Source organism: Macrobrachium rosenbergii, chromosome 55 (genome assembly GCF_040412425.1).
Source record: "Macrobrachium rosenbergii isolate ZJJX-2024 chromosome 55, ASM4041242v1, whole genome shotgun sequence".
NCBI lineage: Eukaryota > Metazoa > Arthropoda > Malacostraca > Decapoda > Palaemonidae > Macrobrachium > Macrobrachium rosenbergii.
The window spans coordinates 42,824,835-42,848,440 of NC_089795.1; the positions used below are offsets into that span (position 1 = coordinate 42,824,835).

Genomic DNA, 23,606 nt, shown 5'->3' on the forward strand with positions numbered 1-23,606 from the left:
ATTATAAAATATATATCTATTCAGGGTTTGCACTTGAAAGCTCCTAAGTAGTGCTTTTAGATGCAGAAAGATCATCATCAGATTATTTGAATTTTTCCTACCAATTACCTAGGTTTTACCCATTTTAAGTAATCAACTACTGTACTTTCAACTCCACACACAAAAGATGATCCTTGAATCTATAACATATCTCATCTCCAAACATTTCATACCACAGCAGTAATATTAAAATGCCCCAAAAATTCAATTACTCTAACTTAAATGAAGATTCAAGAGATCTTATAAAATCTATGTTCTACAGTATTACTAAGTAGCTTTTCTCTACTAATAAAACAGAAAGACAATTTCAAAAGAACTGATAATGCATCATATTAAAATGTTTTCCTAAATTTCATTTAAAAAAATATTAAATTGCTTTACACTGTTTAATACAATGGTTTGATATAAACATGCAAAAAGTTTTCATTATTTGTTTCTACTTCTCATTAATGGTATGATACTGTGAACTGCCCAAAATTATGGTCTTATTGCCTTCTTTTTGAATTTGCATAATTTTCAGAATTACATGTAGTCTTCAGCAATGCATTAACCATTCATTTTTTTGTCATACATACAGATTACTCAATTCCACTTTATGGTAATTTTAATATTTTATGCCTTCACTAGCAACAAAAAAAGCTTGAAAAACCCCTACATATAAATCCTCAGATAGGGCATTTTCACGCTAGAGATATCAACCTTCTATTTTAATACAGTTACTACTTCAATACTAAGTACTGTAACAGGATTACTTCTTGTAGTGCAATACTGCATTCAAGGTGCTGTGCATGATTAACTTTAAACATTACTAAGGATTATTAGCAGAAACCCCTTCAGTTTCCAAACACACTGCTTCTCACAGACTGTTTGAATACAACTTTTTCCTATGCTAGTTTCCACCTGTCCAGAACACTTTTGTTGAGACCAGCCCTGAATGTCAAATTTAAATGTGGTCTGGCTATGTTGACAATAAAACTTGTTATTAGCATCAATAATTTATCAAAGATTTTAGCTTCTGAAAGGCCATGTTTTATGTCTCACTTAAACATGCATCTCTTCTGTTCCAGCCATCTAAGCTTAGGTACCTTACTGTTACAACTTGGACTTACTTTTTCACTTTTTAATAAGCTTGTTAACATGCAGCTGGTCATTATGACATACAAACCAGGGGGGGCCTCCCCAGTACAATAAAGTCTTTAAACCCCGTGGTCTGTTGGGAAAGGGTGACATAGTGTTTGCTTTGTTGTAGCTCTCAAGTTCATAAAATAAATGGTGGTCCAGGAAACTAACAAGGGCTCTTCCACCTCTCACTCAGTATAATTTTTATGAAAACTCAAAACTGCAAGATATACTATTTGTATCAATCCAAGAACAATGTTTAATTACACTGAGTGTACAAATGGATACTTTGCTGCATAGTACAGTGCTTCCAACATTCTGATATACATAGAAAAATCGTCTTGTTAATTAAAACATATTTCTTTTTCTAATGAGAAAGGGAGGTCTTAAATGGCCTTATGACAAATGTCCTGTTACCAAATTTAGCAAAAATTCTGAAGGTCCCATGCTCTGAGGATATCTTGCATAAATATGGTTTTGACCCCATATGTTTGTTAGTGTGCATCTGTGAGAACACTGACAAAGTATCTCCCAAAGCTGAAAAGGTTTCTGGATGTTCTTTAAGCCCTTCCCAACAGGATATGTACAACAAACTGGCTCTTAAAATGGCCTGTGATGTATGACTGAAGTTGACAAAATCCCATTAATACACTTTAAAGATGTCTCATGAAAGCAATTTTGCCACCCCTTTATGTTAGCCAGTAAGCTAGTATGAAGCAACTTCTTTTGCAAATTAAAACTTGCCAAAATGGTTCTGTTCTATTTTTGGCTTTCTCTTTCACTGTTTTACATTATTATACTTAGTACATAACAGAACTTACCTCTTCCCTCTTTTTATTTTTTTTTTTACTGTACTCTTTAGCGGTGATTGTTATGTACAAACTAAGTTACTAATGTCTGTCATTCTCTTTTATTTTCCCTACATTGGTTCCATTTGTTTTTTTATGATTATTTAATTAAAAACCTAATAAAAATAGTATGCAGGAAATACATAAAACTCTGAAATATCCTACTATAACCAATGTTGCAAGTTAAGATCTGTGCCTTGAAAATATTTTTGTAATGGACCAAAAAACTGGGGGACTATCACACATAATAATTTCATAAATCCAGTAATTTTTTACTGCAACTATGCTCTTCGTAACCAAAACCACATTGTTCCATATTTAGTACTGTAAAATTGATTTCAAACAGTGCCATGCTTGGTTAATTAAGCATTGGATGATGGTGAAGAACACCTTTAAGTTTTAAAAGCCTACTACCCTAGACACCCTTAGATTGTAAGTCCAGCTAAGCCACTTTCCCTAAAGTCTTTTTTTTTCTTTTACTCTATTTAGACACCTATTATATTAGTAAGAACACCAGTCAAAATACAAATCTGAATGATATCATTGCTTAATAACCATTTTAATCAAGCTGGCTAATTTCTATCATTGTACCAAACTACAATTTAGGTCAATGTATTTGTTTGCTGCAAAATTTAAAAGTACCAACTAGAATCCTCACCTATTGGCATTCTGTCTCTGATCAAAATACTCATAATCAGTGTCAGCATACAACTGGTTGTCTTCATCCTTGTTGCACTTTTTCCCACAGAAAAATCCAGTGATGAAACCTAGGATGAGAGCACCAATAGTAGCTGATGCAACTGCTATGGCTAGCGTTTCAGCTGTGAAGTGCAATGGGATACTTTGACTGCTGGGCATCTTGGAGTCTGGAAAGCGGAATCTTATTTAATATTAGATTTAACAAAATACAGCGTTTGCTGAGCAGATTGATGACAATAGACTCTTATTTAATATTAGATCTAACAATACACAGCGTTCGCTGAGCAGACTAATGACAATCTATTTCACTGTAAAGATTAAACTAAAAGGAAAATCATTTCATCACCAATACTTTCCCATCAAGCACAACTCAAGCTTGATAAAGCTATTTTGCAATTACTGTACCATAAGATTTACTGTATACAAGTACATGTACCTGTCCCTTCACTTTGATACTGCATCTACAGAATGACCAAAAAATTACCCAGCAAAGATAGCAATTTGGCACCTGTGTTAAAAAGTTAGTCTCATAAGACCACAGAACCACATTTCTAATCTCTTGCAGGTCTCTCTCAGGGATTTGTTCTAAATTAAAATTGATGATTGGAGTAGTGCAATGTCAAAGGGTAAGAAGACTGAAGAAGATGGGTAAAAAGTAAATAGCAGAAAGTAATGCAACTGGGGCCTGAGGAGATAATGCAGAGAACCTTTAATCTTCGCAACATTGTGTCAAACTAGGGACACTGGAAATAGTACCTTCATAGTGGGACATGGTAAGTAAGAAGACTTACCATCAGCAGGATCATGCACAGGTGGTAGTGTTCCTCCAAGGTTATCTCCTTTTACTGATGCAGAGTGCTCAGGGGGCTTTGGTTTCTTTACTGGCTTGCCACAGTCACTGTGGATGCCATCACTAATATTCTGAATCATTTCCTTTCCAAGGCCTACCATGCGGCACTTATGGAGCATCTTATCCCATGCGCAGTAAGGATCTTGAAGAGCCACACACTCACTGTAAGATTGAAATCTCAATCATTTTATGCCAAACTGACTAAAACTGATTTTCTGCAAATACCTCTAATCCAAATGCACCATACTTCATAACATTGGGAGCAAAAAGCAAAAAATAATGCCATCAAGATTAGTCATATTCTTAGCCCTTCCCATCTTGACTTAGAATTCTACACCTGGCATAAATACTACTGTAACGCTACTCCACACATGCAAGAGTGATTTCTATTGGTAAAAGAAAAATATTGAATAGAAAGTACTGTATCTCCAATAGTACTTAAATTCACATTTTTCTAAAAACTTAAGTTAAAAAACACATACTCATTTGCTATACATTTTTTCTCAGATATGTTTCGTAATTATAAAAAAATTCAAATCAACATACCTGCACGAAGCAATTTTGTCTGTGTAACAACGGCTAAGAGGTATGGAGTGAATCCTTGATCGAGAGGTTACAAGAAGACGTGATGGTTTTCCTCTTGGTCTTATTACTTGCAAAGACATTATAGCGACAGTTGGAGGAAAAACTGTTATTTCTTCAATAATAAATGGTTCGACTTCTTGGTAAGAGTCTGCAGACTTCGTATTAACTGCCTTGATAACCTTCCCATCATCTTTGAATGCAAAATATCAATTAGTCACAAAGAACCTAGAGCAAGAGTACGTAACATGATTGCTATACATCTTAGAGGAATTTTTGTCATGTAGAACATTTCAATTTTATACAGCTAAGTGAGATACTGCAATATTTTAAAAATTAAATTCTTTACTGTGATTTGCATGTAAATAGCAAAAATAAAATAACTATACTGCAAGTATTATCACACTGTTGGTACACACTATGCCATTGAAAATGCTTCATACCACTTTTATAAATTAGTAAACTTTATAATGTCATACCTATATCTATAACTTTTTCCAAGGTAACAAGGCTTTATTGAAAATATTGTATCAATAACAATAGCACTGAAGTGCTGATGAATACAAAGGTTTTACTTTTTTCTTACTGTAACAAATAACTATACAAAGAAAATGATGCACTACTACACACCTGTACCAATGAAGAGCACATCGTAAGCTTTGCTGTCTGGTGTCCGAACCTGAGGGTCTACTGCTATAGAAGTGAACCGTCCACTGTAGCTGTAAAATTGACATTTGCCATGATTTACCATAATCCGACACATATGACAATAGAAAACTAAATCACTATTAATATCACTAACATATCTCTTTCAAACTGAAAAAGAGAAAAATACTGTTTTCTTTTACTGAATAGCCTATACGTGCACTAAAAACCTTTGTTCCTGGCATACCTTTAATCACTACTTTCACTTGAAAATGCAGTGGATAAACCACTTCATACTAATTACAATTACTGTAGTTATAACAACCATCATTCCTCTGGACTTACTGAAAGCTTGTGCTAATGAGAATTGGTCTCCCAAAGAAAGCAGGTACTGCTTCATCCATCAGGGAATGAGCCTTTATGAAATTCAGTGTAACATCTGGTAAAGTGCTGGAATCCTTCACACACTGACCAGGTCTTGGTTCAGGCACCTGAAAATGGCAAAACAATGAAGCCTTTTAAAATTCAAAAGACCAAATAATCACAAAAGTTCCTAAAATGTACATTAAGTATACCTTCAAAGGCAAATGTGGTTCCAAACTGTAAAATACTTTCTATAAATTAATGCTTTTAGAAGCTTAAGACACAATCTAACTTCTCATATTCACATATGTTAATGTATTCAACATACATTTGGAAACAAGTTGCTTTTGCTCCTCTGTTCAATTTGTGAATATTTTTCCTGCCAGCCAAGCATGTGATTTCATATTTCACATAAAGCATTATTTCTTAATGATTCTGTTTTCAACTCTGCACTAAAAATTTCCTCACTAGACAGACTGAACTTTTTGAAGTTAGTGATCTCCTGACCACAATATCTTGGAAATTAGTTTTCCTGACAAAAATACTTCTGTTGCTCTTTGAACTTAGTCAATATCAACATAAATGTAAACAACCCAGTGCAGAAACCTACTATATAACTGATAATAATGATTTAGTGCAATTTCATAGAATACTTACAGCTGTTCCCTGAACAGGCAGCCAATTGGAATTAACAGAAGCTTGCCCTTTGAATGGCCCTTCAAATGTATCCATGATGTCTTGGAAGGTGAAAGCACAAACTGCCGATCCTGGGATGGAATTGATAGGAGTGGTGAAGACGCCATACAGCAAAGTAGTAGCATGTCCTCCATATCGTCCCTCTACTGGTTCTGTTGTTGCCTCTGTAGATGGCAATGCAATATTTAAGAAATAATTAACACTGTCAAAACAGCAATAGTTTTATTGTTGTCTTTGCACTGAAAAACGGTATTTTTTGGCTAACTATAAATTAATAAAAAGATAAAATACATACCACTAACCCTCCCCCTGCCCACACACACACACACACACACACACACATAATGGACCACAGGATTCTTTTGCTTCCAATAAATTTAAGTTACATCCTGAGAATTGTGGCAGCACTAATACCTTAACAGAAAATATACATAATACAGTATACATACAACAAACTACTAAACCTATTCTAAACATATAACAAGGACCACAGAATTTTTTTTTTTATTTACAATGAATTTAGGCTACTTTTTGAGAACTGAGCAGTGCTAACACTGTAAAATTTTCACTGACCACCTGAACAGAATCAAAGCGTCTGAGTAAGTGATAAATTTGCTTAGCAAACTTCATTCACTGAGAACTGCATTCAATTGGCATACAAGAAGGAAGGAGTGATCTAAGCAGAACACTACAATGAAATAAATCTCTGGTAATAGCTAAGGTACAAGTGTAAAGTACTGGATTTTGCTTAATCCACAGATTAAGAGAGACTGGATCAGTGATATCATTTACCTCGTGCGACTTTTCTTACAAGTTAGATTTAAAATTCTAGCAAAGAGATAAAAAAAGTTGAATGATGGTAAAAACCGATGTAAAAACTTTATTAGCAACTGCCAAACAAACATACCTACCTACAGTAGAGGTGAAGTCTGGAGACCTAACTTTCCTCATTATTATTTCCAGGTAATACAACCTAACCAATGAAATTAAAATTCTTACATTTAACAGGCCCACTCAGTGGGCCCTGTAATATCCTGAAATAAAACTTGGATATATTCCTTGAACAACAGCTTTTAAAAGACCTTGAATGACAGGGTAAACTTTATATTGCGAAGATTGACAAAATTTCTTTTGCTTATTGTTGCCATTAGTTGATACTTGCTACTGGCTGAAGTCTGGCCATGCTCATTAAATGTGTTTAACTGTCAGCCATTTACTAAAGATGACGCTTTTAAGAGGTTAAATCACAACTGGAGTAACCTTAACAAGTATGGCCATATTCAATCTGGTCATAGTTATGGATCTAGCTGTTTTATCAGTTCAAATACAGAGTAAATCATACTCATCATTTTGAAATGTTTTTATGTCAGCTTTCCCCTTCATTGGGATCAGATGTAAACCAAGTCTTTTTCACTTTTTTGTTAAGCACTCTTTCTGCCTGTACTCCCATAAGGTCTAGGTCTTCATCTATCCCTTTCTCCATGATTTTCTGGGTCTTCCAACAGGTCTTTGCCCTCCTACTTCCAAATCTACTATCTTTCCTCATCACATATCCAAACCATCTTGACCTATCTTTGAGATCTTGTCTTTTTTGCAGCATCTTAATGCTACACCTTTCCAACAATGCCTCATTTGTAATATGATCTTCCCACCATTCTAGGCTACAGCCATGCTCACACCTTTTCTGAATATCATATTCCTTTCAGTGCCCATGTCTCTGCTGCACAGAGTAATACAGCACTTAAAAGTACTAAAACATCTTTTCCTTCTCTATTGAGATAGTTTTTATTTACTAGCAGTCTAGCTCTCTCCCTCAATTTTATTCATGCTGAAGTTAAGTCTTCCAGGCATCAAAAATCTTACTCCATGTATATTTTGTAAAATCCTGAGCAACTTTCCCCCGACAACCACATGGGAAATTTCCAGAGCCAGCCTTTTCTTTTGCTTATATTCTAGTTGTCTTAAAATTAGGCAAAGTATATTTTCAGTTCTCTCCTCTCCATGTTACTCCACCATCTTTTAAATATTTGGATTACGTTTGTCATTTTGAAAGCATAAACTTATGCGACAATGAAAGTCAAAACTGCAACTGGTGGATGGACCTAGTCATGAAATTTAAGCTATAAAGCAAGCAATGAGGCACTTCCAGCCACAGAGTGCTAAAGATGGTGAAAAGAGTGAGTTGGAGTAGTTGGAGAGCAAGTTAAAAGAAACCCTGAAAATATGAAATGAAATACAGGGATATTAAGGAGAAACTAGGAAAACCCTAAACACTCCACACTTGAACTAAAAAATAACAGGTCTGATTGCAAGATTGTTATTGCTATTATTATTTCAGTACATGAAACCTATTCACATGGAACAAGCACACAAGGGCCACTGACTTGAAATTCAAGCTTCCAAAGAATGTTGGTTTCAACCTCCCAGACCTCACACTGTTACAGTTAATGGTCATGATATAGAGCCAACGATTTTTCATTGCCCTAGGGGAGATGCGAACCCGTGACCATCTGAGTGGCATGCCATGACAGTAACCACTATACCAGCCGTAATGGATTAGGTATAAGGCTAAAATGTGGGCATAGTTTGGGCCTGCAAAGATATTGCACAACTTCTTTAGTAATGCCCACAATACACTGCATGAGGTGCACTGTTAGCATTAGCACTAGCTCACCACCCCACTGGGCAATACTAGGATTAGCACAACACCCACTCCAATCAGGTATTTAAAAAGATCACAAATGGTTCATTGAAGCCAAGAAGCCTTTGACCTTTTCCATGCATTCAAGACTGCACTGCTAAAAACATCGATAGGATTGGGCCTAGCTCCTTACCTCAGACTAGGCTGCATTTCATGAAGCATCACTACCTAGGGCCAAGGCTGCTGTAGTTGAATGGAACTGAAAACAGTGATCTGCAAACAGATGAAGGGCAGGGAGATGGGTAGGCATGAGAATCCGACCATGGGCCTAACCAGTCTCACCTTCCTAACCTGACTTAGGGTGCCATTTCCTGACCTGTCTCAAGTTTACCTTCCTACCCCACTTGGTTATATGTTCTGGCACTAGATGTGGCTAACAGAATGGTCCCTGGTCATTTCAGCTGTAACATCAAAACAACAAGACGTTACATGTGATTCGGTCAATGTCAGGAATTGGGAGATGAAAATAGGTCACATTAATTTTCTATAAAATAGTAAAACTGGCACTTTCTGGGATTCACCATATCCGAGATATTAATGATTATCTGTCGGTATCCTCGAATTTTCTAAGTCGTTGTTTGTCTCCCTGGACCAAATTCACTAATATTTTTCTACTTAAGTTCATACACTGAATATTGGACATAGCTTGGTGGTTGTTAATAAATTTTTTTGCCGATGCGTTTTTGTTTTTTGACATATGTTAAATGGGTACAAATGCTGAAACTGATTGTTGCCTAACCAATAATTGGTGCCTGGTCATTTCCGGCTGTAATTACAATGGAACTCCACAGGTTGTGAATACAAAAACAACAAGGCGTTATGTTCATTGCAGTTTCGGCGTACTGAAACTGTCATTATTTTAAGTCATTTAAAATGTGCATTTTTTCCACCAACAGAGCGGTACCCAATATCTCTAAATCTAATCGATGCGGTAAAATAAAAGGGCTGGTACACTATAACATGTAATTTTTATACCTAACCCATATTCCTGGAGTTAAATGGTAATGTTTCTCAGAAAACTAAAATGATTTTCGATTTTGACGGTGGACAATACCTGTCCCACACCCCCTCCAAACCAGAACCTGACTAACCTTTTCCTGAAGTTTAAATATCTCCCAAAGTGGGCACTGAAATGTGTCCTAGGGCCTTCCTGAGTTGTGACCCTTCCTGAGTTGTGACCTGCTTGGGGGGTCTTCACCCCCTGGACCCTTCTAAATAGCCTAACACTTACGCTAACATCGAGCACATGAAATGGCCTAAGCTACCCCTTAGTGGTAAGCTTCAAATATCCTTGAGTTTCGTCATACTAACTTATATGAAATAAATGAACTATTTACCATATTCAAATTCATTTCTTGCCCTTCTTCAAGTGTTTGGGGTTTGATCATGGAAGCGCTGGAACAGTCATCCTATATTCAGTTGGGATGGTTAAATGCATTTGGGAGGCAGTGTTTGATGGCCCTCGAGTATGTGCATGTTTAATGATTTGGTAATTCTATATATTAGCTCCGCACCTGTTTTTACCTTTTCAACTGGTTTTTACTATACTTTTAGGGGTTCTGATACTGGTGGCGCATCTGTTTGTTGTCAGCCAAATGGAATGTCCCTTCGCTGTGTTTAGTACTGGCCCGGGGGGGGGGGTTACCAACATGTTAACAAGTTATTGCTCTTGCCGGACGGGATATGAACCGTTCGAAACAGACGTACCCGTGCTCTGACTTGTGAAGATCGCACATGGAAACCCCTTGTTGGATGGACTTCAGGGGTTAATTACAGTTTAATTACACTCGAGCGCCAAAAATTAAAGGTAAATTCATAATTAGCACCAAAAAACTGTAGAAAAAGTTAAGTTAGAAGGCAGTCGCCGCCACGGAGCTACTATATAGTTCTACCAATTATTTCAATGGCAGAAATTTACATGAAATAATTCGTCACATTACAACAGCTAAACATTCACTTCACGTGCTTCCACTTGGGAAGACGGAAAGGAAACAACGCTCCCTTCCCCGACTCCCTAAGTAACACTAAACATCAGAGACATTGGACTAAGCTTTCATTCGAAAGTAGGCCTAGTCCCGTCATTCTGCAAACTACAAGAATCAGTAAGCTTACGGCATGACCTAGGTCAACTGGGTACTTATAAAAAATTACTTTTCGTGGAAAAAAATTGTCGATCGTTAAACTGACAAAAATTAGGTCCAACCAGCCAAGTTGCTTTTCAGGTGGTTTAGAGCACGTAGGCTAGAGTAACTTTTACTCTACGCCTATGGAAATGTTCGCTAGGAGGCAAAATTACCAGCATACAGGTCTGTCTCCCTACTCTACCTGAACTGACAAATGACAAACAAATTACGAGTGCAAAATATGATGACTGACAGTCCTATCTTAGGCTTGGTACACGAATAGCCTAGTAGGCCTAGGCCTATAGCATAGCGATACAATGACAAAATCAATGAGAAAACTCAATAACGCGATGACACAAGTGATACTGAGCCAAGCTGGACAACTAACCACTTTATATATATAGGGGGCCTATTATAATAGTACTACCATAATTATTCAAAGTAGCCTATTCGTCCACCTCGCTGGCCCCTTCAAGTTCCAAGAGGACTGACGAATCTTCCTCCTTCGTTGCCTGATAAAAATCGCGGCTAAATTCTGTAGAACTTTACTCTTCCACATTCCACAATGCAGTCTTCAATACCACGGCCCGATAAATCGATGAAAATATCCAATAATGACGATGAAATTTCAGTTAATTCTCGTGCACTTTTTACCATATCTGCCACTATGTTGACAGGATGTGGAAAGTAGTGTGGAAACTTAGACCTCGGTCTCTGACTCTCTTGTGACGTCACGAACTGGAGAGGGTGTATCCATATTTTAACTTCTTTTCCTTTTTGTCGTTTTTGTACAGTACCATTATGACCTTAATTTTTAAAAATTCGCCCTCTGTATCATGAAGGTGAATTTTAAAAATTAAATATTATCATCTACGCAACAAAGCCTGTAAGGAGTATTTCGTAGCTATTGTTTTACTTTTAAAAATTCACCTGCATCTCGAAGGTGAATTTAAAAAAATAACTTTTCTAATGTGTCTAGGCCTATAATGGCCAGGCATTTAAGATATAATCATTACGGAACCATGAAAGCAGCCAAAGTTACTTACGGATCTCATTGAAGTAAAATGGAAAATCTCCAGAGACCGAACAGTTCAGCCTCGACTTGAGGTAAGAGGTCCACTTGTTGCGAAATTTGTGAGGCCCACCTTTATCGTGACGGCACACTCTGGCTACTCTTGAATATAGGGTCTGGGAAAAAACAACGTCATCAATACATTTGATATTGATTATCTTTTTTATGTTTCAACTGATAATCAAAGATATAGGGGAACCTTGAGACACTGTTGTGAAGAGTGTAAATGATAATTTTTCCCTAGAAAAAGGAAAAGAAGTTATAGTTAAATCATAAGGCAGTATAATTATCTTTTGACTTTATTTACTTATAACAACCCTTTCTAAGAGGATGAAGAAATCGTTAACTCCTAAACAACAACTTGAAATTTACAATAGTGATAGCTTCACCTTAATCCTTTTGAGTCACATGATAAGCTATTAATTAAGATACGTCAAATCACTCCAGTCAATTCTGAAAAAATCAACACGAATTTAAAAATTACAATGAATCACCAATATATATATATATATATATATATATATATATATATATATATATATATATATATATATACCTACACACATCTACAACCTAAATACATACCTTTCCACAGTTGAGGTATTCTACAGCGATTTCACGAAAGAAGAAGTAAACAAAATCTCCTAAAGCGAAAGAACTCACAAAGTTGGGTGCTGCAAGAGAGAAAGAGAGAGAGAGAGAGAGTGGTGGTTACATGTGTATGAACCAGTGCGGGGTTCGCTTCTGTTAAGCAATGATTAGATATGCATTTACTAGCTTTATTCCTCAACAAAGATACGCATTTACAGGCTTTATTCCTCAACAAAAGTTGAAGCCGAAGAAATATAAACCAGAGGTTAATAGGAAAGAACGGTTTAGAATCAATGCACTTTCATGTATTTAGTGTTTACTCGTATGAAAGACTTCCATCTGCATAAAAGATTACAGCTAATGAAAACATTTAATGGTAACTTATCAAACTTTTTCTTTATTTTACAATTACGTCCTTGGCCAAGACATTATAAACATTTATAAAAATGTCACATATTTGATAACCCTCTTTATAACCAAACATCATTAGTGATAGTCATGTGAAGACGAAACCCTCAATAAAAATGAAAATCAAAATTCATCAAGTTTCAATAGTTTAAAGCCACTGAAACTTCATTTGGAATTTTGATTCATAATAAAGTTTCGATGGCTTCAAACCGTTGAAACTTTACTATGAATTTTGACTCATAATAAAGTTTCAATAGTTTAAAGCCATTGAAACTTCATTATGAATAAAATTCATAATAAAGTTTCAGTGGCTTTAAAGTACTGAAATTTTATTATGAATTTTGATAATAATAATAATAATAATAATAATAATAATAATAATAATAATAATAATAATAACAACAGTTTAAAGTCATTTTATCGTATCAAACAAGCGGCCAACATACAACTAAATTCAATCGTCCAAAAGGATTATAAAGCAATAAAGTAATAATTCGTCCACTTACCATTCAGAATTGACAGGTCATACTGCTCTGTACGTAGAGGATTTCTGTATATAAGCGGTTCCAGAGCTGCAAAGTCAGCGATGGTCCCCACGTACAGCTGGCCATCTGAAACAGACAGGTAATTATCAGTAACTATCATCATAACAGTTATTTAAATTGGCTAAAGATTGACAGATTTATGGTTACTAAAGCTGGCGTCAAACTGTCTAGATTATTGACACCGTAATAAAATTAAATCAGAAAAAAATTTAAAGGAGTTTCATCTACGAAATAGCTAAAATATATATACATACATATATATACATATACATACACATATACAGTACATACATCAACTGGCCAAAGTTATCTGTTATTATGGAGCTGCCAAGAAGGAAAGGGTCTTCAATGGAAAAAATATTTAATCAGTAAATTACAGGTTTAAGAAAAATTGCTTAGTAAAATTTTAAGGGGCTATCCGTGTTTTTATTTGAATTCAAATTGCATAATGGGAGGATAACATATTATCATATATTTACCAAAAACAGGAGCTAGTAAGAATTGAAAGTTTAGATTATACATATACTGTGTATGTATATATATATATATATATATATATATATATATATATATATATATATATATATATATATATATATATATATATATATATATATATATATATATATCGCTAAATTAAACTTCATATGACGTTTAAAATCTAACTCGCTCTGCTTCGTTAATATCACCAAAGGAATTATCATTATAATTCCCCTTCATTGATATTCCTGAAGCATAACGATTGGGATATTAAACAACATTTATAGCTTAATGTTTGTAGATGAAAAAGTCAATCGGTATGAGATTTAAATTCATATATATATATATATGTATATATATATATATATATATATATATATATATATATATATATATATATATATATATATATTTATATTCCAGTTCTCTCAGAAGTGGTTCATGGCACCACGGAAAAGAAAGCTACATCAATGAAACACATTTATTTAACAGCTCAAATCAAGAATGGTCCAGCTCAGTAAAAAAAATAAATAAATAAATAACAAAAAATTACCACATCGTCAGCTACAGCAGGCCCATCAGTCAAATAAAAGAAAGTGGAACTACAAACTTCTCTGGGCTGTTCAGCCATTCGCCTCTTAAAAAAAACTTCTCCTTTATTTACCAAGATGGCCTTTATAATTACCCATGGTAATTTTATTGCCACAGAAAAACCTCGATAAGCAAAAAGTAAAAAAAAAAAAAAAAAAAAAAATATATATATATATATATATATATATATATATATATATATATATATATATATATATATATAAATATCAGTTTTAATACTCAAAGTTCTTTTTGTCTTTTCAACAACCTGAAGATCATTTATTCATGGGCTAAGCCTCACCTCGGTTCAGAAAGGTTAAAGAAGGCAAAAATGACCTGACTCCTGGTTAAACGAAGCTAATTGCCAATTAGCTAGTGCATTTGCACTGCAGATCGTCGGGGGAAAAAACCTGAAATTGAATTAGATAAGCTCACTCATCTTCGCGAGTTTATATGAAACTGTAGCGCGCGTCAATACGCCCAACACTGAAGCTGAGTAAAACGACGAGTCTGTTCGGTAATTGGATGGGTAAACCCACGGATAACAACATCGTTCCAAAACTCAGTTCTCAATTTTCCAATAGGCCTCAGCAGGCTGATGCTTGCGGTAATGGGTTACAATGTGTTTCTGAAAAGTACAAAAAGTTCTCGACGCGATTTGACTCGGCTGACTTCTTATGACGTTTTCGTACCAAAATCTTCCATCAGGTGCTTCTTGACGTCATCAAAAGTTGTCACAAACTAGTTTGGCAATCCGTGCTAAGGCATTTCATTCACTTATCAAAATGACTTTGTAGCCTACTTATGGCGCTGTTAAAACTTTCTGAGTAAAAATGACCTTAGCCAATAAGCAGAGAACGCTGGCTAGTGGCATACGAACAGTGAGCGCAAGTCACTATCGAGGTGGAGAAAACATAAGAGAAACAGAAAAACAAAATGGAAACGAATGTGCATAATTAAATAAAGATGACAGGGTAAACAAGAAGGTGGGAAATCATTCTGAAAGAAGATATTTTATTATAACTAAACAAAACTGGATGGGATGCATAACAAGGCAAGATAATCGAAATAAAAAAAATTCTCGTTAAAGTAAATCCGAAAAGAAATTAAAGGGAAAGGGAAGGAAAGAGGAAAAACCTGACCCAAAAAACAAGACAAACAAGGAGGAGAAAGAGGCAGAGATGAATAAAAAAAGGGGAAAAGAAGAAGAAGAAGGAGGGGAGGAGGGAGGAGGAGGAGGAGGAGGAGGAGGAGGAGGAGGAGGAGGAGGAGGAGGAGGAGGAGAGGAGGAGGAGGAGACTAATGATTTAAACGCAGAGGGAGATTTATGGGGAGAAAGACATTTTGAGGAAATCCCCCACGGGGGGAAAAATTCGGGACCTGGCCTTGATCCAAGGGCGTTCAGACTAAATCTCAATTCACGCCAAAAATCACCAGTTTCCGACATCTCCGAGAGAGAGAGAGAGAGAGGAGAGGAGGAGGAGGAGGAGGAGGAGGAAGAGGATGTGGGCCAAACTCTTCTTTGTTTAGAGAGAGAGAGAGAGAGAGAGAGAGAGAGAGAGGTGAGGTGGAAGACGAGCGTGGCTCAAAAACCCTCGTAACTAATCACGGCCAATCATCAGTTATCATTTTGTCTCTCCTTTTTCTAATTTCCCAATGCTTCATCCGTGATTGGAAATTAGGACTCGTATCCATCAAGGAGGAATTAGAGCTCATACTCATTTAGTTGAAACATGGACCCGTCGTCTCAGAAGTCGAAATTAGGGTTCATACCAATCTGAAATTAGGACTCATACCCATCAAGTTAAAATTTGGGGTCCAAGACTCGTATCCATCAAGGGAAAATTACGGCTCAAGTCCATCAAGTTAAAATTAGGACTTATAACCATCAAGTCGGAATTAGGACTTATAGCCATCACGTCGAAAGTAGAAAGTAGGACTAATATATGTCAAATCGAAATTAGGACTGATGACCAGTAAGTCAAAATTATACTCTTGGCAACTTACACAAAATCAGGACTTATTTCCATCCAGTCAAAATTAGACTTCACATCCGTCATGTCGAAATTATTACTCATATCCATCTGAGTGACCTGAAAACCTCACCCGGGTCAGGAATTCATTTGACAGGTAAAAGGTTAAAAGAGTTACAATGAGTTTTCGTAAAGGTATCAGATTATCCTCTTATAACATAATAAGCATTGAGAGAGACTAGAACCAGCGCACTGATAAGAGAATGCTCGTTCTACATAGATTTTAAAAATCTCCAAAATATTACCCATATATATAAAACGCAGTGGCAAAATTCATCTGTGGAGATTCCATTAAGATTAAGTCATTATAGACCATAAAATTTCATTTATAAAAATAACGGATTTCACCTGAAAAATGACCCAAAATGCTACAGATAACGAGGGTCGGAGATAATTGGAAGTCATTGACTTTGTTCTGATTGAATTTGTCTTCCTAAAGAGAGAGAGAGAGAGAGAGAGAGGTAAGGGGAACAAGAGAATGGGAAAAAATCAGTAACATGCTATGTTGACATAGCGGCATCATGAAAAAACGCAAGATCTGGAAAAAACAGCACAAAAAGAAATGCCTAAAAAAAAAAACTAGGCCTAAACGGGAGCCAGAACTTGGTGTTCAATAATCCATCTCTTTCCTACAATTTTTTTTTAGGTTTCCTGTCCCCTCAACCTGTTCTGGAATAACACAGATAACACGTACAACGTAATTTTCCGTTACTTAGCGAAATCATTCCACGTTTACGTTTCTCTCTCTCTCTTGAGTGACGGTAGACCAATCACGAAGACAGCCCCTAAACCTTTTCTTTTGTAGGGCATTACTAAACGACGTCACAGAAGCAAAGAACACAGATCCTTAATAAGACACTGGTAGCCGTCATTCTCACTATATTACTAGACCCACTTGTTATTCAACTAATCAACTGTAAGAATCAATTAACATATTTTACTTCTCAAAACATACTTTCCCAATATTACGCTATTCATTTACAAGGGTATTGTTTAATGATATGGGGGGGGGGGTTAGTTCCAGTGAAGTCGAACCTTTATCCAACAATTTCTAGGTCCTCCATTATTCCTTCATCCTAACAATTCTGAGTTATACATTCTCCCCCAACCTATCGACTTCCATTCTTACCAAATGAACAAACTATCTCAGAGGAGTCGGATTCATCGTTTTACCTTCGCTAACCTTTTATAAGTACTTCTACATAACAATATGTTTTACACACCAACATACAAAGCAAACAGTTTACCTCAACAGCATCAACCTTTTTTCTTTTATTTGCCTTCAACATCCATACTTCACTTCCATAAATGAGAGCTGGCTAAAAAAATTCCTGCCTGCATTCCCACTTTGGCTTCTAAATAAACATTCACTGCTCGATTTGCATGGTTTCCATTTAACCCCATAACTTTATTTTTGGTTCACATTACTCCTCTCCTCTAACAAGTTACTTCACTAGTTTCTGCAGTTACTCTGCACTATCACCCATCAGTAATGTATCATAATATACACACGAGCACACACACACACACACACACACACACACACACACACACACACACACACACACACACACACATATATATATATATATATATATATATATATATATATATATATATATATATACTGTATATATATAAAGCTTCAATCAAAAACAAAAGTAAAACACAAATTTCGTCTTTCAGCCCGGACGACTTGAACCCTCCTCATCACTACACCGTCAAAAGGAAATCCAAGATTGACGGGGGCAAGAAATCCGGACTGTGACTTCGAAATGGATCAGAGATGTTCGAATTGGCTTGCTTTTCCTGCTCTCGGTCTCCCCCCTCCACCCGCCCATCCCCTACTATCTATGGTCTACGGTTCATTTCTTTTGGCTGACAGTCAGGTCTGCCCTGGTGTTGAAAAGTACGAGCAGATGTAGAGGATTTTCACTTCTTCAGTATCCCTTGAACAGAGGGCAGTGTTAGTATCTGTTTGCAAAGAGGAATGAGACCAGTATCTGTTAGTGAGGTTTTCTCTTGAACAAAAGGGCATCATCTTTGCAAAGAAAGAGAATGAGACCAGTATCTGTTAGAAGAAGGAAGTTTCTCTTGAACAAAGGGCAGTGTGAGCATCTCTTTGCAAAGAAAGAGAATGAGACCAGTATCTGTTAGAAGAAGGAAGTTTCTCTTGAACAAAGGGCAGTGTGAGCATCTTTTTGAAAAAAAAAAAGACACCAAGTCCAGTATTTCTCGGCAAAAGAAGAGACTGAGAACAAAACCCCCGTGACTAATAAATAGGGCAAGAACAGGATATCTTTACGAAGAGGACTTTACTTTTAACAAAGGGAACAACCACAGTTCTCCCAAAATAAAGAAAGAAAGCAAGTACAGACTCTCTTGGACAAGGAAACTGAACAAGAAAAATCACCATCCATTCATCCTTTCCACTTCATTAGTTCCTCTTTCTCTCCCTCTTTCTCTCTCTCTCATAAGTTCCACCTCCTATTCCCATCCATCTTTCTTGTCAGGCGATAATCAACACTTTCCCTTCCCCACTTACGTCTTTCTCCTCCTATTTCACTTCTTCTCTGTCCACTTCTTGAAATTACGAAAAAATTAAAGGTTTTACATGCACGGACATTTTTTTTAGAATTCAAGGCTACTTTGATGCTGCGTTTTCGTATCAGAGAGAGATGTAGAGAGAGAGAGAGAGAGAGAGAGAGAGAGAGAGAGAGAGAGGTGGGGGCAAAGGACGTCTTCTTTTTTCTGCATTTACTATGAGCGAGAGAGCGAGTTATTCTGTATTTTTAATGTACTCCGGCAGAGAGAGATGAGATGGATGCTCGTGGATTTCTGCAATTAGAGAGAGAGAGAGAGAGAGAGAGAGATTCTGAGAGAGTCATGTAATTCGGAAGAGAGAGAATTATTTCACACAGCTTCACCAACGACAGAAAAAAGACCGAATTCATTAAGGCAGAAAATGCATTATAAACAGATTAGCCTGTGTTAGCAAGAAACTCTCATTAAGTTCACATTAAGCATAATCGATGGGAGTCTCCCCATTCCGGAACTCCCGTGAAGTCAAAGAAGACATGAGCACTGTGAAGTCATGGAATTCCGGAATTTCCGTTAAGTCAAAGAAGACTTGAACACTGTGAAGTCATGCCATTTTGGAATTCCTGTGAAGTCAAAGGAATTCCGAAATTCCCTTGAGGTCAAAGAACCCATGAGCACAGTGAAGTCATGAAATACCGGAATTCCCTTGAAATCAAAATAGACCTGAGCACTGTGGAGTCATGGAATTCCGAAATTCCCGTGAAGTCTAAGAAGACACGAGCCCCGTGAAGTCATGGCATTCAGGAATTCCCTTAAGTCAAAGAAGACATGAGCAATGTGAAATCATGGGTGGCATGGATTCCAAAGCGCTAGGAATGAAAGCCATTTACGAAATTTGGTAAATGCAATCGGAATTCAAAATCACAGTGATGTCAGGACTACTGAGATGTCACGTAAGTCGAAAGAACACTTAAGGCAAAAGCACAGTTAAATAAAAAAACTCTTATCAAGATAAAAGGACTTTAAAGTTGAATACTGTATGAATTCAAATGTACCATCAATTTGAAAGCTCTATAGCACTGAAACCACTAGAAAACATTGAAGTCACGTAGAAGGCGAAGTTATAAAACAAATGAAGAAGTCAACCACACAAAGAAGTACTAGTAGAAAATTTTATCAAGTCAATAACACAATGAAAGTAAATGAAATGTACAGTAAAAAGTGCAAGGAAGTATGAAAAAAATTATTATTATTATTATTATTATTATTATTATTATAAAACACAAACATAAAAATACCTAATGTAGCATAAGAAAAAGGATAGAAACAGAAAACCACAAAGGAATGAATTAAATAAGCTATGTAAATGAACAACCAGCTCCACAGTCTTGCAGTCGAAACTGTGAGGACGTGAAACCTCATAGAATGCGGAGGCAGAAGCTCTATCAACCGAGTGGCACGCACTGCTTCTTTGAAAGCAGGCACTATACGGGGGCCACGGAAGCTCCCATTAAAAAAAAAAAAAAGAGCTTTGGGAAGAATCAGAGCCAGATTATTTTAAAACTCTTACTCTAAGAGATTACTGTTCTCTAAGAGCAGAGCGATCAGCGATATAATTCACGTGCAATAACTGTTTTCTTTCTTGAAACTTGGACACTCGAACATTCACTGGGTAGGGCATTGGTCTGTACCCTAATACCCATTGTTAAGGAAAGAGGATGGTGCCATGCCAAGATGAACGGATATTAACTTAAGAAGTGATAAAGACAGTGGTTGCTTTTATCTTGTAAACTTGAATTTAGCAGATTCAGTCACGCGACACTGCGAAATAGTTTATATTTTTATGAAATTCTGAACTGTAACTAAAATACTTTCATATTCATCTCATTTACTCGCTATTTAGCGACAGAATTACACGACGTCCATGAAATACATAATTCAAAATATATTACAGTAACTACGCAAAAGGTAGTCTTTACCCAAAGCCAAAAGGAGAAATGATAAGGAACTGACGGACGCAGCCTTTAAAATCGGTCAGATTATCAGACTCTAAAATAGCAGCAAGGAGAGATATCCACAGCCTGGCTGTGTAGGGGACGGAAACACCCGGAAAATCGAGCACCCTGATAAACGGCCGCTAAATTAAGTCTCAGATCAGTGAATTTCTTTCTTTTGGAAAGGAAATCGCGAACGACGTAACATCCCAATCCAGACCTGGCCCGGTAATAAAAGAAAGAAGTAATTAATGGTGTTAATGAATCTCTCTCTCTCTCTCTCTCTCTCTCTCTCTCTCTATCGTTCCTGGGTTACTTGGAAACCAGACGAGCGTTTGCGAAGTGATATAGTTAATATAGTTTACCATCACAAGTGGAAAAGTTTATCCAGCTTGACTCATTACCACGTTTTTATTATAATTGAGAGCGTAAGATTTAATCATAACCATTCCTGGAATGAGAAGGAAAGAGAGCGAGATAGTAAGTTTGCATGGGACACGGATATGAGAGCGAAGGACGAAGCTCTCATCAAGTTTTCAGGTCCAAAGCGACTGCCATCTCCTCATCTAATCGCCACAAAGTTATGAAGTTATAACGATGGATTTTATAATTATCGAGCGCGTAGCTCTGACATGGAAAAGAAAATAAATGAGAGGAAGAGGACAGGAAGGAAGGCGAGAAAGCCAGCCAGACCTCGCAGTAAAAAGGAATATGAAAGTGTGACGATTGAATTCCTAAGCGCTTGTTTTTTTAATTAACAATTTTTTTAATTAACAATAAACATTTTCGTTAATGGCATTTGTACCTTTCCGGAGCATAAAGAACAAGTTTTGACTTCCAACATTAGATTTACCTGAAAAATGCAAATGAATCTCTCTCTCTCTCATGAAAGTTTGAAGCTTTCTCTCTCTCATCTCTCTCTCTCTCTCTCTCTCTCTCTCTCTCTCTCTCTCTCTCTCTCTCTCTCTCTCTCTCTCTCGTACAAAGTTTGACTTCTCTCTCTCAAAAGGAGAGGATAATATTATATAAATGGGAAAACTGCAAAGAAACTTATATAATGCAGACCACAACCCAATGAACAATCGGAAAACAATAACTAATTACTCAGGGAACAAATAGCAGTTTACGTTAAACACACACACACACACACACACACACACACACACACACACACACACAGAGAGAGAGAGAGAGATGTTTTTCATAATAAGCTGACACATCACTCAATGCAGCCGTGGTAATCCAAAGGATATTTAAATACCACAAGCAAAACTTCAGCGAACTTCACAACTCAAACGAGGTCAATACACTTCACGAACTGTAATCAATAAAAGACGCGCCGTTCTTCCAAGCAGCTGCTACGCCAGGGAGATAGCACGCAAGCTGATGAGTAAAACGCGAAAGCAACATCCCACACCACATTCCTGATAAGAAAATAATCAAGATAAATGGCAAATGAATGACACGCGGATGAATAATGCATAAAGGGGAAGATGGATGAGTGAAGTTTTGGGAGAAGTAGCGAAGGAGCAAAAAAAAAAAAAAATCAACCAAGAGAGAGAGAGAGAGAGAGAGAGAGAGAGAGAGAGAGAGAGAGAGAGAGAGAGAATGGCGTTAGGAGGAGAAACACGAATTTCATGGTGATATGGGCAAGGCCTTTTCCCTCCCTTCCGTGGCATTGGTAATGAGGGGAACGCCAGGGGCGTACATAAGTTCCCCCTCAGGAGAGAGACGAAGACAGCAGTCATTGAATGGCCTGGGCAACGGGAGTCATCGCTTTAGAATCAGGAAATAAACACCAATAAGGAGACAGAATTCTTTATGATGTGGAGGAATAATATCTTTTCGAGGCCCTCCACTTTTTTTTTATGAGGATATGAGGCCACACACAAATCTGATTTGATTTTTGTTCTCTCTCTCTCTCTCTCTCTCTCTCTCTCTCTCTCAAGCTGCAACCCTCACAGTCGACAAGCAACCTAATACATAATTCACTAATTGGATCAACAGGGTATATCTGATTTGTAAAGGATTTGAGCCCAAGTTGTTTCTTCCCTTACCAGGACGAGGAGATCAAACCCGGGGTCAGAGAGAGAGAGAGAGAGAGAGAGAGAGAGAGAGAGAGAGAGAGAGAGAGAGTCCCCAAAACAGGTATTTTGTTCAATTGCCAACAAAAAGCTTTGTAGAAGTAAGAAAGGAAAGGCAAAGACGAGGAAATATGGAGTTCCTCTGTTAGCCAGTACACGAAAGGGGGAAGGGAAGGGGGGGGCAGTGGGAGAGAGGAAGGGAAGGGAGGGCAGGGGGGAGGAAGGGGAGGGAGGGGGGGAGGAGGGGAGAAGCAGGACAGAATACACATGATTCTGGGGAGGCTGGAGGTCCGAGGAGAGAATGATGTGGGTGTCTGTGAGAAGGAAAATAATCCGAAAGAAAAGTGGATTAGTAAACGCAGACATGGAGAGAGAGAGAGAGAGAGAGAGAGAGAGAGAGAGAGAGAGAGACCGTCATGCCTCCTTGACTCCTCTGACTTTAATATAAACCATCTTCGGCTGAAGGATTAAAACTGGGAGCCCCTCCCCCTTCTCCTCCCTCTCTCCCTCCCCAACCCCAATCCACCCAATCACATATTTAGTAACCTAGACCTTGAAATTAAAAGAATATAGTACTTGGAACTGAGTTACTCTGAGCACAA

General features: G+C 37.0%; 1 protein-coding gene across 1 annotated transcript in view; it reads right to left on the bottom strand.

The window, feature by feature from the left end:
• Sema1a (semaphorin 1a) overlaps nucleotides 1–23,606 on the bottom strand; it is a 68,461-nt gene that overhangs the window by 12,326 nt on the left and 32,529 nt on the right. The window contains 9 exon segments of the mRNA XM_067098423.1: nucleotides 2,665–2,872; nucleotides 3,497–3,717; nucleotides 4,102–4,330; nucleotides 4,768–4,856; nucleotides 5,128–5,273; nucleotides 5,803–6,005; nucleotides 11,712–11,853; nucleotides 12,323–12,411; nucleotides 13,243–13,347. Coding sequence (XP_066954524.1) covers nucleotides 2,665–2,872; nucleotides 3,497–3,717; nucleotides 4,102–4,330; nucleotides 4,768–4,856; nucleotides 5,128–5,273; nucleotides 5,803–6,005; nucleotides 11,712–11,853; nucleotides 12,323–12,411; nucleotides 13,243–13,347 — 1,432 coding nt within the window.